This window comes from Carcharodon carcharias, chromosome X (genome assembly GCF_017639515.1).
Source record: "Carcharodon carcharias isolate sCarCar2 chromosome X, sCarCar2.pri, whole genome shotgun sequence".
NCBI classification, from domain to species: Eukaryota; Metazoa; Chordata; class Chondrichthyes; order Lamniformes; family Lamnidae; genus Carcharodon; species Carcharodon carcharias.
Window position 1 is genome coordinate 22,964,407 of NC_054507.1, and position 18,529 is coordinate 22,982,935.

The 18,529-nt window shown below is 40.6% G+C and overlaps 1 protein-coding gene across 30 annotated transcripts in view; it reads left to right on the forward strand.

The window, feature by feature from the left end:
* Positions 1-18,529, forward strand: part of LOC121273345 (zinc finger CCCH domain-containing protein 10-like) — an 83,327-nt gene that overhangs the window by 59,727 nt on the left and 5,071 nt on the right. For 14 of the 30 annotated variants that reach the window (XR_005941998.1, XR_005942002.1, XR_005941999.1 and 11 more), the window contains one exon: positions 12,952-13,032. Coding sequence is in view for 9 of the 30 variants with exons in the window: in XM_041180514.1 (XP_041036448.1) it covers positions 12,952-13,032 (81 nt within the window). In the remaining 21 variants the exon portion in view is untranslated. Of the gene's footprint in view, positions 1-1,033; positions 8,267-9,909; positions 10,010-10,878; positions 11,054-12,951; positions 13,033-18,529 lie in introns of those variants that run through there. The other 16 variants (XM_041180502.1, XM_041180504.1, XM_041180507.1 and 13 more) reach the window with 7 other exon arrangements.

Consider the following 18,529-nt stretch of genomic DNA (forward strand, 5'->3'; position numbering starts at 1 on the left):
CAGATCAAATTGGTGCCTTAATGGGCTTTAATTAAGTTTGCTTCCTCTGGGTGCTGTGTTGTGGCCTGCTTTTAGGCTAAGCTATGAACTTTCCCATAATTCTTCCGTGCACCTCCTGACTGCTCCACTGGAGTGGTATTGATTCTGCTGATAAAGTAGTGCATAGACTCTCCAAACTCAAGAGAATAACATGCTTAGGGGAGGAGAAGGAAAGCCATTCAAAATACATCCATATCAATAAGAGTATTGTGTAAGTTATAACTCATAGGGAAGTGTTTTAACATTTTAAAATACTTTGCATATCCTGGGAAAATTCCAGGCTGTCTAGGCTAACCACATCCTTTTAAGTTTTCAGCCTATATATTGTGGTGCTGACTCATACCCTAATATTACAATAATAAGGATAATTAAAAGTCAGTAGTTCATTAATTTAAAAAATTCATAAAACAATTTAACATAGAATATTTTAAAAAATATTTTCACCCTTCGAATTTTAGCTCTTTTTTTCTTTGTCCACACTCCCCCTCAGTTTGCTATTTTTATTTGAATTATTTTCTGTCTAATGCAGCCCATCTTAAACCAAAGTATTGCGCTTAAAATTTAATTAACTTTTGTCTTCTGGACCTTGTCAACTGAGGGCAAATAATCTAAAGGTTAAGATAGTCATAGATATCATCATGTGCGTTTTTGCTGCAATTTTCTGTCAAATTCAATCATATCAACAGCTGGAAAGTGAGATCACACCCCAATCAGACAACTTGGCGCTATAAAAAATGGCTAATACTGGCATATTGAAGCCTCATACAAACACCTTTCTTAATGCTACTGCTTTTACAAAACAAGATGGCTAATAAACATGAGTGCTTACAAATTGAGAGATTTTTTCACACTCTTGGTATAAATCCTCGTTGTGTATCCTCGATTAAGTCACCTTTGCATGGGATTTTTTTTTTTAGAGGGGGTAGCGAAGATGAACCACACTTACTTTGTGGTCGGTCCCTTTTCTCTGACATGATTCATTCTTCTTTTGCAGTTGTTTGTTGAGCAGCGCAGAAATAATCGGTAAAAATGGCAGACAATAATGTTGTTAACAATGGCAAAGACGGGGCTGGCCAGAGCACGGAAGACGTTTGCCGGGACTACCTGCGCAATGTCTGCTATCGCGGCAAGACCTGCAAATACCTCCACCCGGACATAAATGAGGTACATGACCTAGGTGTGAAAAAGAATGAGTTTGTCTTCTGTCATTACTTTATGAATAATGTTTGTACCCGTGCAAAGTGCACATTCATACACGGGACAGCAGAGGATGAGGAATACTACAAAAAAACAGGGGAGCTTCCTTTGCACTTGCGTTCCAAGGTGGCTGAAACCTATGGTCTGTCAGTTTCTGACTTGTCTGCTGATAAAAGTGAGATTCCAGTATGCCGTGACTACCTTAAAGGTGATTGTCAAAGAGGTTCAAAATGTAGATTCCGGCACTTCAAACGTGACAATTCAGAACATGATATCAGACCGTCACGAGACCCCCCACTTTCTCAGCCATTGCGTAGATATGATCGATTGGATAATAACAGTGGTATCAATTGTTATGAGTATGATCACCGCTTGAAGAGGAGAAAATTGGAAGGGTTTGAGTTTGAAGTGTACGAGTATGATCTCACAAGTCGACGGTCAGTTGACTCTGGATACCTGGAAGAGGAGAACCTTATGCTGCGAAACCGGAATGAGGAACTCAAAAAGCAGGTGTCAAATTTGATGGGTAACAATGAGGTGCTTTTGGAGCAGAACGCATTTCTCCGCAACCAAATAAAGGCAGCAATGGTGAACTCTTTGCCCACAACAACAGCTGGGAGATTCGGCCACTGCACTTCTCCAGGAATTAAAACAAGGGGACTTTGGGAGTAAAATTATTTCCAAAAATTGCAAAATCAAAAAGTTAGTCAAATGGTTCTAATGAGCTGACTTCCAAAATTCTTAACATCTCAGCAGTGACCCAAAATGCATCAGACTCTCTGCTTCCTGTGATGTTGGGTGGGGGGGTGGTGGGTGTGGAATATCCTTGACGAATGCTATTCAAATCCTTAAACTGTTGTTTATTGCTTCAGTGTATCCAATCAAGGAACATACCAAGCTTCTTGGCAATTTGAAAAGGCCATGCAGGAAACATCTATGGATTGTAGCTGGATTAGCTTTTGCTTGATGCTGGCAGCAGTTGCTAATTGAAGCCATATTGGGAAAAATTGCTACTTGGAAGAGCAGTTGAAGAGCTAGCACCAATGATAGTTGCGAAAGTATGTCAGCATCATAGGAACTGCAAATCTTTAGCAAACTTTGTTGAAATGCAGTTTGTGTCTTAAGACAATACATAATGCCTAGCAAGGTTAATTTCAAGGTTGTACTCGCTGTACGTGAGGGAGTGTTACCACAGAGTTTTAGTGGTGATTTTGGTTAAAATGTAATTGAAACTAGAATGGTGATGACTATGCTGCCTTTGAACTGAGCTGGACCAGACTCAAGTATACCAACGTTAGTGTTCCAAAAACTCCTCTAAGTGAGTGAGCTGGAACAACTCCTAATATGTGTAAAACAATAACGTAAAACATTACAAAGGAACTCAGATAATGGACAATACCAGTCAAGTGAGTACCCTGAAATATAATGACACAATGCAGCTGCAGTACTTTTTCCCCTGAAGGTATGGTGCCCTGCAAATCAAACAGTGCGTTTGGCATGTAATGAAAAAAAAATTGTGGGTTATCCCTATGTTGTCCAACGTGGACACTCATCTTTTCTGAAGACATAATTGTACTTTTTAAGCAATCTGCACATCTTGATTTGCTAAGAAATTTCCCCTCAGCCCCTTGAAACACTAGAGGATCCTTACTGTACTACTATTTCTGCTTCTTCCCCTCCCTGCAAACCCCCCCCCCCCCCGACACGCACACGCACACGCACACGCACACACGTGCACGCACACACGCACACGCACACGCACACACACACGCACACACACACGCACGCACACGCACACGCACACGCACACGCACACACACACGCACACACACACACACACACACACACACACACACACACTATAAGGTACAAGTAACACTGGGTAATGGTCAAATTGGATATCGGTAACTAAATACGTAGATACCAGGTGCTATGGAATTCCTTTCTATCTTGTTCCAAAAAGGCATGAGAATTTGCAGTTCTAAGGGTGTATAGGAATAAATGTAATTATTGAGTGAAGGAGTCTGTGTAACTGAAATTTGATGTTATTTCTATTCAGTTGCTCTAATATTGTGTACACTGTAGTTGTAATCCAATAATGTTACATAAAATGGTAACTAGTGTTCACAGTTCAGCTGCACAAGATATAGAATCAGCACAAGGCGGTGTCTGTATGTTCCCAGTTCTGTTATGCTAACTAATCTCTCAGCCTCGTTTAAGGAAATACCAGGCTGGGGCAGGAGCAGAACTTGTATGCAAAAAGGCGCATAATGCCATTTCTCGAGAGGTACCTTTTCAGAACTGAAACATTCTTTGGGTCCTTTAGATGCCTTTGGCTGTTTTGAATGTCACGTGTATTAAACCTTTTGCTACTCAACATCAGTACACTGAAATGTTGTCTTTCTCTGTCCCAAATATATTTATTATTACACAACCCTGTGTGAACTTGCTGCATGAGCTTAGTTGTTTGCCTGAGAGTATTCGGGCATAATATTATTAACCCCTTTCCAGCCAAGGAAACCTTGACCTAACCATTGAATATTAAGACTGGCAGTTCCGAAATGTTATTTTTTGATGTTTATATGATAATGACAAAACTTTCCAGGAATATTTTGTTAGCAGATGGTGGTCAACTTAGTATGAGCATCAAGTATACCCAAGGTGCCCTGGAATTCCAATAGGATTAGTTTCATGAAGCACTTACCAAAACAACCACAACACAATTTCTTAAATACATTTGGTGAGTTTAAGAGACCATTAGACTTTTAGTGAGAAAACGGTTGTGATGTTCAATTATTACGACCTTGTGTTTGTGACATACATAGTCTCAATAATGGTATTTTACTTTTCTCTTGCAGCTCTTAGTTACAGTATTGGTAAAGCTTGAAATTTTATACCATGCTAATTGTGATACATTAATCCAAAAAAGAGTTAAGGTCCATGGGTTTAGGCACTTGGACAAATGTGCATTTTTTTAAAAAAAGACTTCCATAATAGTGTTGTAATATTGAATACATATATCTGAGTTATAATAATTAAGCCACATTTATGTCTCTTTTTTGAGTTCAGTTTTTCCTAGTTTGAATTTGTTTTCCTGAAAACATTCGATGTTCTTGAATTTAATTTAAATTCTCTGAAATGGTTAGTAGACTAGTAGATACTGCAAATGGCAAATAGTCTGGATTTCAGAGGTAATAAAATTGTTGAGCTTTGCCTTTATTTTGTGGCTGGAAAGGTTTAATGATACAGTATATGTGTTTTTATATAATACATATATATATATATATATATAAAATATATATATATAAAATATATATATATATTTTTTTTGCTATGGTATTTACTGTCAGTGCTTTCCTATGCGATCACATCAATGTTCTTTCTCAAGGTTAATCTTTCCACAGATAGAAAGACCTTCAGGGCTCCAAATACCTAGTTTTTAATCAACAGGGATTATTCCAGTGTGTAGAGATCCTACATTGAAATCACAGTCCCCGACATTGAAGTTTGGCCACATCATAAAAACATATACCCTTTTAATTTGTTCATGCCTGCCATCTATTAACCTCTGCATTGATACCTAATTGGGAAGACCCCTCTATCCATTTACTGTTAATTGTACACTTTTTAAAAGTAGAAATTTATGAAAGCCTATTAGTGAGTGTAAAACAATAAAATAATTTTTTCACATATTAAGTGCACTGTCTTTTTATTTTTACATTGTGCGCACAGATCACAGGAGGGTAGAATTGGTGTTCAGCTCACCCAGAGCTACTCTTATGCAGACTGGCAGAAACCTGAATACAGATGAACTACCTGCCCTTTTGCCTAAGAAATGCTTAGGGACACTCTTGGGTTAGGAAGGACAAGGGACAAGAAATGTCACTGAAATTAATTTGTTGCACGTACCTGATTGGAAAGGAGATACTTACATAAACCATCTGCCCTGCATAATTAAGAACTCAACATATGATTCTGAGAGGTCACTTTTACGAGAAGATTCTTATGATTTACATATATTTTGAGACTAGTCAAATATTTAGGAAGTTGGATGTGTTTGAAAATATTGCCTTGATTGATGTATCTTAGATGTGACTTATTGTGCTCATCAGGTGGGAGATCTCCCATTCTAGGCACTCGATATTAAGCAGCCCCTCGTCAGTTACAGGTACAAAAGAAAGCTTTTTCTCTTTGAGGTTTTCAAACTTTTCAGTGTAGTGATCTCTTAAAAATATGACACTGCCAAGGCTCACCAGCTCCAAATTTCCCAAAAGAGTGTCAGCTACCCAACGGAAACAGATATCAGTGTAGCAAATTCACTCATTTGTGTTCAGTGATACAAATAATGTACCAGTAAGTCACAAATAGCAAATCTGGTGACCTCATAGAGCTGGTATTACCTTGAAGGCATCTCAGATAGAGGCTGTTCGAAGGTTGGGGCTAACGAGTATACATTTCTCGCACCTAGCCATCCTTTGCATCTTAGTGAGATTGATATTTAATATTAAACTAGGAGCAGTTTGTATTTAGTTCCACACCACCTATCATCTGAGCCGAGATGGGCCAAACTTGTTTTTCATAGAGCTCTTGCAGGCAAAGGAGAGAAAAGACTATCATTCTATCAGTTTGAACTTGATTTAAAACTGGGTTCTGATCCCAGTCCTGCCAAGATCAGAAACCCTCACATGGGAATCATGGGTGAGGACTTGCATCTGAAGACTCCATAGTGTAAAAAGTCAGTGTAATGACAATTTGAAGAAGCTTTAGTTCTCTCTGCCACTTTCCTCCCTTGCTTCCGTAATCTTAGACTCTGTTCAGATGCAATTCCTAATGCACCACATTCTCTATTTACGAGATGCCCATTATTCAAATGTGAGCCTAGATGGTGAGCATTGACAAGCTATTTAATCATGGGGCGAGTATCACAGCCCAATCATATCTCCAACCAACATTCACATATGTAGGATTCCACCATGGATCTCAGGATAGTGAACAATTGCCCTGGATGTTACTCTCCTTAATCAAGACATGTAGATGCCAATTGCAACACCCAACCACTTTGCAGTCAGCGATCAGTTAGCTCAACAAAAGGCGGGGAACAAATCTGATAAATCATAAGAATTAAATTGCAAGATGCAGTGGATTATCATACCTACTTGTGTTTCAGACATAGACCATTAAGCTGTATTGTCTTCACTCTGGCAGGATTCACTGTCATGTTGGTTGTTGCCATTTTTTCTCCCAACAAAAACAATCTGCCTCAGTCTGGCAAATAGCCCCATGCTTAGGTGTTTTTAGACCTCAGTAATCTCTTCTCCTCCTCCTCCTCCTCCTCCTCCTCCTCCTCTCCTCCCCCCCCCCCCCATATTTTGGAATAAATGTTATTCCCATTTAAATATTTGAATCAAAATAACTGAGCCAGCTCATGGTTGCCATTTTGTTATGTAAACATGTAACAAATCAATTCGTAGTGATTTCTTTCTTAGCACTGTCAAATCTACATAAAAATTTTGCACCTCATGGAAAGTCTGTCTATAAGACTTCAAATTTCACATTCACAAAAGCAGCAATCATGAACACATGAATACTGACAAACAAGTACGTGGAACTCCACTGTCTGAAAAAAAAAGTCACTTTTGGGGGAAAAAAGGGACCAAGCACATCCCACAAAAAATGAGAAACTCGATGGATGTTAGATTTTTCCACTTTCCCTATCTTTTAATTCTTGCCCTCAACACACACACCATTTTAGAAACTTTTGGCATGGAAATATTGATTCTCCAACATGCTCTATCTCCTGTGCACTACTTATGTATTTCTTCAGAAACCTCACTGACCTTATCCCTGTCATGAGTCTTCCCTCTCTCACCAATCTCAACCTCTATTTTGCTTAACAGAGCTCTCGTTTTCTTAGGTCTATATTTGCAATATTTTTGCGGCCAGACATGTTAACCTGTGCCATGCAAATTTTCCAGGCCAGGAGGTTTTAGCATCACAGTGTCACTTCTGGTAATCTGCTTTCAGGTGGAGACGACAAAAAGCTAATAGAGTCTCTCCCCAAAAAAAGCAAGCAACAGGACTGAAAAGAAAAAAAGGGAAAATGTAGAGAAGAAAAAAATGAAAATTTAGAGAACAAAATTGTACATTTGGAAAGAAGGGAGAAAAATGAAGCAATACTAGGAAAAAGAAGATTGAGGAATACTGAGCCAAAAAGAACAGCGAAGTAGAAAATAAAAGGATTAAGAAAAGAACAGTAGTAAGCATAGTAGACTGGCAAGTCAAATATAAGTCTGAGCTTAAACTGCCACTTTGATGTATTGACTTTGAGTACACAGTGACAGTATAATTCTGAAGTCAGCGCCTAAACTAAAGCCAAGCACTCAATGATGAAAATAGAAATTGTTGCCTTGATCTTATGATATTGGATAAAGCAAATCGAATTTTAAAATAGCATTAGCCAGCTGAGACTCTGGGGTGACTGAAACATCCTTTGTTCTATGTCTAAAGCACTTGGATGGTTGCATACAATCTTCAGCTTGCTTAATGCAAATACATTTTTTATGGTTATTTCATATCTATGTCTAGTTGGCAAAATGCAGTCCATTATTTATGTGAGATCCTTTATGGTGTATTTCTGTGAATCTCAGTGCGGGTGTCTAAAATGTAATTTCTGTTAATGAGTGTTTAAAAACTGGCCAGGCTGGGAGAGGGAAGACCATTGAAAGGGGATACAGTTCCAAGCCGTTAACTTGTGTACTTTAAGTCTGCTTGAATCTTGTTTGTTGAAGACTATCTTCAGAGCGACTGCTTCTACTCCAATGGAAAAGACATTCCTATAATTCAGGAACTTTCTTGTGGTCTTCAGTCCTCTATTTGTTGCATCTCTCTGTGAAGTCGGCAATAAAGGCTCAAAGAATAATCCTACATATTTACTGGCCATGGCAGTGTGTTTCTAAAGACTTTCTGAGAGGAACTATAAGAACAATGGACACTGTCTTTTCAAGGAGTCAACCCCCCATTTGGCTATGTTGTAAGTTTGATTATTATGCTGTATTGTATCTTGCCACTCTTTGTCTCTATTATATTGTCCTGAAATAAATCTGGGCGAATTGTTTTTGCTCATATGCAGTGGTTTGGTGGTGTGGTAAGTGGTTTACTATGATCAGAGTTAATAGTTAGACCTGGGTAATGCTAATTTGCACAAGGCAGAGTATAAAGATTGGCTTCACAAAAGATTATTTATGGAAATCATCCAGCCATAAAGACAAAAAGATGTCGTTAAAAATACAAACTAGCAATCACCAGGGGCCCATCTTAAACTGCCTGTGCTTGGCAACAGATGGAATATAAATGCAGTCCATGATTATAGTGTCTGCTATTAAACGTCCATTTTTTTTTTATCTTTTTCTTCGTTGGTTAGGTGTCTTTTCTTCATTGGCTGAGTCCAGGAACTACTCAGAAGCATTTTTGACATCTGAGTCGGGCCACTCTTGGAGTGAGAACAAGAAGTCTCAGAGCAAGGCTGCGGTAAAAATAATTTAAAAAAATCTTCATGGAAAGCATCAGTAGAGATCAGGAGTCACGGATTAACTTATTTTGAGGATTGAATATATTTCCCCTTCAGTTGACAAAAGAATGCTGTGAGGGAAATTAAGCTACATAATGACCAGATAGGTTTATGTTGAAACTGGATCTGTCCATAATAATCAATGTAGTGCCAAGATGAGCAGTCTTTCATCTTCAAGTATAGTGTAACTAAAGCAGGAGTTTCCCAAGTTTTTTTTACCTTTGAGCTGCATTGTGGATACCATGGAACCATCATGGGCTGCATATCAAGTTTAAACTAATTCACGTTAATTTGCAGATATACCACGTTGCAGATACTAACAGATATTGGTGTTCTGATTTAGGATTTATCCACCACTGAGGTAACAGCGCTGAAAACGGCTATTTCTAAAACCTGCAGGTATCCAAAATTCAAACAGGACAAACCAACAAGTAAGAAATATTAGCGCAAATAGAGCTGAATTTTGAGGCTGGACTACTAGGGCTTGCAAGTTGCATTTGACCCTCTTGCCATAATTGGTACATCTCAACATTAATGGCTGCTATGATGTTTCTGTTCTAAAAGCAAAACAGAAGGTTGAGTTTTTGTTATGAACTGACATGATTCGGTAAAGACAGGAGTCTTTGTGTCATATACTGAAAGTAACTAATTATCCCAATTTAAATAGTCTTCCTCTACCCTCTTCCCTTTTCTCCTCTCCCTTCCATTTTTTTAATGGTCCCAGGTCAAGATGATGGGCAGGCACTGGCCTCTGCTATTATTAAAGCGGCTACTAGGAGGTGCGCGAAAGCAGGAAGATTCACTTAATTTGTTTTCTTTCTCTCTCCTCCACCCACCCTTGCCCCCACCACCACCATGAACCCAACTGAGATTGTGACGTTTCTTTACATAGTTTTAATTATATTTGCTAATATGCTTTGCTCTAATTATATTGTATAACCCTCACGTGAAAGGTAAGCTGTGGAAAAAATTGCATATGATTCAACATTTGCCATACAAATATATTGGATAGTATATGATTATTAAGCCCTCTTGTAGCACCGCTCATAATAAGCCACTGAGGGAAGCAGGTTAACTGTTGCTCCAAATTTATCTTTCCTTTTTAGGGCGAAAGGCTTGCCTGCTCAGTTAGCCCAACTGAGATCAACAACTTAGCTGTAGGAAATTGAACTGTGGACCCTACCACTCTATAAGAGTGATAACAAGGTGCTCTGCTCTGCCATCCTATTTCTGTATATTAATAATAAAATATTTTGTATTTATAACTTTAAGGACATGCAACACCACTCATTTTATTTCTCCAAAGTGCCAATGCTGCAGCTATTTATAAATTAAGGTGTAAACTCGATAAAGGACTGCCTGATGGTGGTTTCCTGGGCGTACTTTTTAAGGTTGAAGTGTTATGGGTCAGCTTGGATCAGTTGTTAGCACTTTAGCCTGAGTCAGAAGGTTGGTGGTTTGAACCCAACTCAAGTGCACTACAGAGTGGGGTACTGCATTATTGGGAGTGCCGTCCTTTTGATGAGTGTATATTAAAATCCCAAGGCACTATTTGAAAAAGAGTAGGGAGATGGCCTGGCCAACATTCCTCTCTGAACCAACATGACAAAAAAATGAACTGGCTATTTGTTCATTGCTGTTCATGGAATATTGCTGTGCAAAATGGCTGCTACATTTGCTTATATAATAATCACTGCCGTTCAGAGTAATTCATCCGGTTTTGGCGCTATATAAAATGCAACTCTTTATTTAAGCTGATATGCTGAGGTTTAAAAATCACCTCATTATATAACATGCAGCACAGAAACAATGCTGAGATCTCACAAGAATCTTTACTATTGTGATATTGCTATCATATTAATACATATTAAACCATTATGAAACAGTTACTTCTGTGCTGTCTTGTCTTTTTCCTCCTGGTATTCTCCATTTTATCTTAATTTTTTAAAATTTCAATTTAGCTTATCATTTAGTTTTATATAAACTGCAATAGAACAGAACATAGAATTGTTTAGTTATATCTAGTAAATTTACCTGTTTTCCTGTGGCTCTGTGACTTGTCTATTTTGGAGCAGGCACCACACTGTTTAAAATCATCCTAAGGCCGATTTTTTTAGCAGAATGGGAGACAGATCGCTGGAGTCTGATCTGACCGGGTCTGAGTGAAGGATCAAAATTTTGATGTTTTTCAGCTGACTGCTTACGCCAAAAAATGCAAAGCTCCCAGCAAGATATTTATTAGCAGCCAAGGTAAGAGCATGCGCAGAAAGAAAACATTTGATTAGTGGAATTCTGAGGGTTAAGCACGAAGAAATAAACTTGTACACCTAATTTATAGTCACAACTGGAAGACAAATTGCTAGAAAAAAGGGATTAATTTGCTCCTGATTGCAGCTTAAAGCAAATTTAGTGCATTCATTGGCGGCATTGAACTTAAATAGAACACTAAGGTGGTTGGCATGTTGCAAGCTGTTCTGCATAAATCCTTTCACTAAATTAATAGCGATAAGGAAACTCTGAATCTTGAAAGAGCTGCTGGAAGCCATTACCTGAAGGCCAAGTATGAGAAAATGCACTCATTTCCAAAGCTCAGTGCTTGCCACAATTTAGCTTTCAAAAGAATGGTGGCTGCTGCTGACGATATGCAGCCCCAACTAGTGGAACCATCATTTAATGGAATATGATATGTACTCATGCTAAGGTCAGGAGAATTGTGAGAATGCACTAACACATATTGCAGTGAATTCTGCTGCTTGCCACATTGCTTGTGAGGAGTTCCTGGTACCTGCTATCTGCATCATAAAGCCTTTTCAGTTGCTTATTGCTCAGTTAGTGACGATTCCATTTGGGGAGGGAAGGAAGTTTAGCAGGGTTTCAGAGGGTTGTTAGTCCTTGGAATTCTCTTTCATAGAAAGCAGTGGAGACATTGATTATGTTCAAGGCAGAATTAGATTTTTAATTGCTATGGGAGTCGAGGGCTATGGGGGACAGGCAGGAAAGTGGAGTTAAGGCCGCAATCAGATCAGCCATAATCTTATTGAATGGCAGAGCAGGCTCGATGGACTGAATGACCAATTCTGTTGCTATTTCTTATGTTCACTTTGTGGGCTGAATTGGCTCCAAGATAACACACCTGATGATGGAAGATTGGAACCAAGTCAATTGTCTGGTGGATATCTTTGCCAGGCTGGCCAACACTACTCCAGGATACAAATGGTGATTGACTAGCCAGACTGGCTCATTACTGGAACCTGTAGGGTTTGTTGTCTCTGTGGGGTCTATGATGCTTCCCATCCGGCTTCCACAAGCAAATGCTTAATAGACAGGTGATTGAAAGCATACCAGTGTTCCATTCTAGTAAGTTGTGCAGTTTTAGAAACTCCAACAGTGCCCTGCGCACACTAAGGGGGTGCTGAGCCTTGGCTTTTGATAAGCTGTGCTCTTTGGATGTAGGTAAGTGGGATGTATCACCAGATTTTACAGGAAAGCTACTTTAAGAAATTAAGGATCATTTTCCACAACATCTCACCAGTGATGGTAAAATCTAGACCATAAACCCACTTTTGAGGACATCAAATTAATACTAGCAGAGCTCACATGTTACGGGCTTTTTATATGCTAGAAAACACATGGACAATGTACTCTCTTTGGTTTGCTTCTAATTAATCATTTATCTTCCAGATAAGTGAGTTTTTCCGATGGAACTGCTTTTTAACCCCCTATATGCAACCTACCTACCCTCTAATTTATTTTTGTCGTGCGCAGACAATTTAAGTGCGCAGACCCTTTTAAAATTTTTTTTGTGCGTTAACATAAAAGGGCCAACTTCTGCAAGGCCCGCATGGAAACTTAGTCGCGCAGCATAGAGGGAACATTGCCTGTTTATGCTTGTTTTATCTCTCGTCTTAAAATCTGACCATATAAGCTCACCTCATCTGTTTTGCTCTTATTGTTCTGTTCTCCATCTTCGCTTTTCTCAGTTCTCTTTCATCCCTCGATTTGATTATCCACCTCATTTCACTTTTTCATATCAACTTGAAGCATATGCTTTCCTTGCTATTGTACCATTTACCTGCTTCTCGCCACCTTCTTGTACGTGTGTCTTTATATTTACACCCCTGTGTATGAATCTTATTTTTCTTTTCCAGGGCCTTGACTCGTGCTGGGGTACAACTCCATGGCCACTGCCAGCTATCCGGTGCCTTGACCAAATGAGAATGTATGAGATAGTGAGTATTGGCAGGTTAGAAGTATTACAGCAAAAATCAATTCTGTCCTAACCCAATATTTACATACAGAGTCATGGATATCGATAAGCTGGAACCTTGACTCTTGTTTTGCCCCTCTTTAATGCATATTGTGTAAGTTGGCTGTTGTGTTTGCCTGTGTAACAGTAAAACAGTGACTATGCTTCAGAAGTGATCCATTAGTTGTAAAGGCCTTTAAACATGGAAGAGCATAACATAAGAAGCAGGAGTAGGCTACTTAGCCCTTTGAGCCTGCTCCACCATTTAATAAGATCACGTCTGATATTCTACCTCAACTCCACCTTCTTGTGCTATCTCCAAATCCCTTGATTCCTTTATGTATCCAAAAATCTCTTGATCTCTGTCTTGAATATACTCAGTGCTTGAACATCCACACCCAACTGGGATAAAGAATTGCAAAGATTCACACCCCTTTTAATTGAATTTCTTCTCATCTCAGTCCTAAATAGTGAACTCCCTAATTGTAGGCTCCACCAGCCAGGGGAAACAAATTCCCAACAGCTACCCTATTATCCCCACTTAAGAATTTTATATGATTCAATGAGATCACCCCTCATTCTTCTAAACTCAAGGGAATATAGGCCTAATCTACTCAAACTCATCTCCTACAACAATCCCCGTATCCTGGAATCAGTGAAGTGAACTTTCATTGCACTCCCTCTAAGGTAAGTAAATCTTTCCTTGGGTAAGGAGCTCAAACTATACACAGTACTCCAGGTGTGGTCTCACCAAACCCCTATATGATTGCAGTAAGACCTTTTTACTCTGACACCACAATCCCTTTGCAATAAAGGCCAACATACCATTTGCTTTCCATATTGCTTACTGCATCTGCATGTTAACTTTGGTGGCATAGATTACAAAAGTAGGGAGGTCATGTTGGAGTTGTATAGAACCTTGGTGAGGCCACAGCTGGAGTACTGTGTGCAGTTCTGGTCGCCACATTATAGGAAGGATGTGATTGCACTGGAGGGGGTACAGAGGAGATTCACCAGGATGTTGCCTGGGATGAAACATTTAAGTTATGAAGAGAGGTTGGATAGACTTGGGTTGTTTTTGTTGGAGCAGAGAAGACTGAGGGGCGACCTGATCGAGGTGTACAAGATTATGGGGGGCGTGGATAGGGTGGATAGGGAGCAGCTGTTCCCTCTTAGTTGAAGGGTCAGTCACGAGGAGGACATAAGTTCAAGGTGAGGGGCAGGAGGTTTAGGGGGGGGTGTGAGGGAAACCTTTTGTACCCAGAGGGTGGTGACGGTCTGGAATGCACTGCCTGGGAGGGAGGTGGAGGCGGGTTGCCTCACATCCTTTAAAAAGTACCTGGATGAGCACTTGGCATGTCATAACATTCAAGGCTATGGGCCAAGTGCTGGTAAATGGGATTAGGTAGGTAGGTCAGGTGTTTCTCACGTGTCGGTGCAGACTCGAAGGGCCTCTTCTGCACTGAGATTCTGAGATACAAGGACACACAGATCCCTCTGAAAACTACCATTTCCCAATCTCTCTCCATTTAAGAAAATATTCTGCTTTTCTATTTTTCTTTCCAAAATGGATAACTTCACACTTCTCCTCATATTTTATCTGTCATGTTTTTACCCACTTGCTTAACCTGTTGTGTTGACGTGGCAGATGATGAGTGCCAGGCGGACCAAATCCACGAGTGAAATTTGGTCGCGCTATCACAATGGGTTTGCAATTTCTATTTAGAAACTAGGAGCAAGAGTAGGCTGTTCGGCCCTTTGAGTCTGCTTTGCCATTCAATACGATCATGGCTGACCCTCTATCAATGCCATATTCACACTCTCCGTACCCCTAATATCCAGAAATTTATCAATTTCTTTCTTGAATATACTCAGTGACCCGGCCTCCACAGCTTCTGCAGTAGAGAATTCCACAGGTTGACCACCCTCTGAGTGAAGAAATATTTTCTCATCTCAGTCCTAAATGTCCTGTCCCATATCCTGAGACTGTGACCCCCGGTTCTAGACTCCCCAACCATGGGAAACATCCTCCCTGCATCTAGTCTGTCTAGCCCTGTTAGAATTTTATACATTTCAATCAGATCCCCTCTCATTCTTCTAAACTCTAGTGAATACAGGCCCAATGGAACCAATCCCTCCTCATACGACTGTCCTGTCATCCCCAGTATCAGTCTAGTGAACCTTCGCTGCACTCCCTTTATGGCAAGTATATCTTGTCTTAGGTAGGGAGACCAAAACTGCAGGCAATACTCCAGGTGCGGTCTCACCAAGGCCCTGTATAACTGCAGTAAGACATCCCTACTCCTGAACTCAAACCCTCTTGCAATGAAGGCCAACATACCATTTGCCTTCCTAATTGCTTGCTGCACCTGTCTGTTTACTTTCAGTACACCCAGATCTTTGTACATCCACATTTCCCAATATATCACCATTTAAATAATGCTCTGCCTTTGTTTTTCACACCGAAGTGTATAACTTCACATTTATCCACAATATACTGCATCTGCCATGTGTTTGCCCACACACACAACTTGTCTAAATCACCCTGAAGCCTCTTTGCATCCTCTGCACAACCCTGCCCAGTGTTGTGTCATCAGTACACTTGGAAATATTGCATTTGGCTTCCTCATCCAAGTCATATGATCACCAATGCATCCAATATTTCCAGGGCCATTTCCTTTAGTCTTTGTTATTCTTTTTCTCTTCACTTATTTATAGAAGCTTTTACAGTCAGTTTTATGTTCGTTGCAAGTTTACTCTCATACTCCATTTTCCCCTTTTTGATCAATCTTTTTGTTCACTTTTGCTGAATTCTAAACTGCTCCCAATCCTCAGGCTTGCTACTTTTTCTGGCAATTTTATGCGTCTCCTCTTTGGATCTAATATTATTGCTAATTTCTTTGTACTCTGGTTGAGCCACCTTTCCTGTTTTATTTTTGCGTCAGACAGGAATTAATAATTGTTGTAATTCATAGAGTCATAGTTATACAGCACAGAAACAGGCCCTTTGGCCCATCATGTCCATGCTGGCCATCAAGCACCTATCTATTCTAATCCCATTTTCCAGCACTTGGCTTGTAGCCATGTATGCTATGGCATTTCGAGCGCTCATCTAAATACTTCTTAAATGTTGTGAGCGTTCCTGCCTCTACCGCTCCCTCAGGCAGGAGGGGTGGGGATAAACAGGTCTGTTACTCTGTTGGGGATGAGTGGGATCTTGGTTCCTGTAGAACTGAGATACTCGAAAAATTCTCAGGCCTTTCGGCCAAAGAGAAGAACTTTTTACACCGACCTTCCTCTCCCAGAGGGGAATTCACAAGTACTGAAGCTCCGTTTCATAGACACGTGCTTGTGTCCTGGTCAAAATGTTGAGCACCCAACTTACGTTGACAGGCCAACGCACACACATTCACAATGACTGCTTACCTGCCTTCCCAGCTTGTTGTTGTGGAGTCTCATTCTCCCGTGGATGTCTCTCGATGTCTCCCAGGAGTCCAGAAAGTCCCTGGAAAACTTCTCCCCGAATTCGATGTCGTGGTTGCAGTCACCCCGCTCCCAGGAGTCCTGGATGCCAGGGAAACGCTTCTCGGGCTCAGGGATGGAGACAGGGAGACCCTGGGTCAGGGCCTCCACCCGGAGCTGGTGAAGCTTGAAGTGCAGGTTCTGGTCGTCTTCTCTCCGCTTCTGGCCGCAGCCCTTGAGCTTTCCCAGGCTGCAAGCGGTAGCCACCGATTGCAAACATTCCTTAAATATTAGTCATTGCCTATCCACCGTCAACCCTTTTAGTAAGGCTCCCCAATCCATCATTGCCAATTTGTGCCTCTTACCCTTGTAGTTCCCTTTATTTAGATTTTCTGATTCAACTTCTTCACTCTCCATCTTAATTAACAATTCTATCATTTTATGGTCGCTGTTCCCCAAGGGACAATGAGATTGTTAATTAATCCTTTCCCATTGCACAATTCCCAGTCTAGGAAAGCCTGCCCTTAGTTGGTTCCTCAACATATTGGTCTAAAAAAGCCATCACGTGCACACTCCATGAGATCCTCCTCCACAGTATTATTGCTAGTTTGATTTGTCCAATATAGATGTAAAGTCATCCATGATTACACTTGTACCCTTATTGCATATGTCTCTAATTTCCTGTTTAATGCCTTCCCTTACATCTCCATTACTGTTTGGGAGCCTATAGACATCCCCCACCAAGATTTTCTGCCCCTTGGTGTTTCTTATCTCCACTTGAACAGATTCCACATCATGATTTTCCGAGCCAATATCCTTCCTCACTATTGCATTGATTTCCTCCTTTACTAACAATGCTACCCCACCTTCTTTCCCTATTTGTCTGTCCTTCCTAAATATTGAATGCCCCTGGATGTTTAGTTCACATCCTTGGTCACCTTGCAGCCATATCTCCATAATTGCAACTATATCATAACCATTTATATCTATTTGCGCTGTTAATCCATCTCATTTATTATGAATGCTCCATACATTAAGATACAATGCCTTTAGACTTTTTATCTAGATTGTCCTCTTAGCTTTATTTTGTACTATGACTCCATTTGTTTTTCACCCTTGTATTTTCTGCCTTCCACTTTTGCTTCTTACTTTTCTGTCTTTCGTTTCTATTGTTTCCCCCTCCTCTGCCTCCCTGGTCAGGTTCCCATCCCCCTACCATTCAAGTGTAAACCCTCCCCAGGACAGCACTTGCAAACACCACGCCCCCCACCCGAGGACTTTGGTCCCAGTCTTGCACAGATGTAACCCTTCCTGTTTGTACTGGTCCCAATGTCCCAGGAATCTGAATCCCTCCCTTCTACACCATTTCTTCAGCCATGTATTCATCCGATATATCCTTTTCTTGGTCGCATGTGACACTGGTAGTAAGCCTGAGCTTACTACCTTTTTGAAGTCCTACTTTTTTATTTATGTCCTAATCCCCTATATTCAGCTTGTAGGACCTCATCCCTTTTTTTAACCTATGTCGTTGGTACCAATATGTACCACGACCACTGGCTGTTCACCCTCCCCCTTCAGAATGCCCCGTGGCCTCTCAGAGACATCCCTGACCCTGGGACCAGGGAGGCAACATACCATCCTGGAGTCTCTTTTGCAGCCACAGAAATGCCTGTCTGTTCCCCTTACTATTGAATCCCCTATCACTATAGCCCTGCCACTCTTTTTCCTCCCCTCTTATGCAGCAGAGCCACCTGTGGACTCGGCTCCTGCTGCTTTCCCCTGAGAAGTCGTCTCACCCAACAATATCCAAAACAGTATATCTGTTAGAGAGTGGGACGGCCACATGGGACTCCTGCACTACCTGCCTTCCTCTACTCTGCCTGGTGGTTACCCATTCCCTTTCTGCCTGTTCAGTCTTTACCTGTGGTGTGACCACCTCACGGAACGTGCTGTCCACGACAATCTCAGCATCATGGATGCTCCACAGTGAATCCACCCGCAGCTCCAGTTTTGAAATG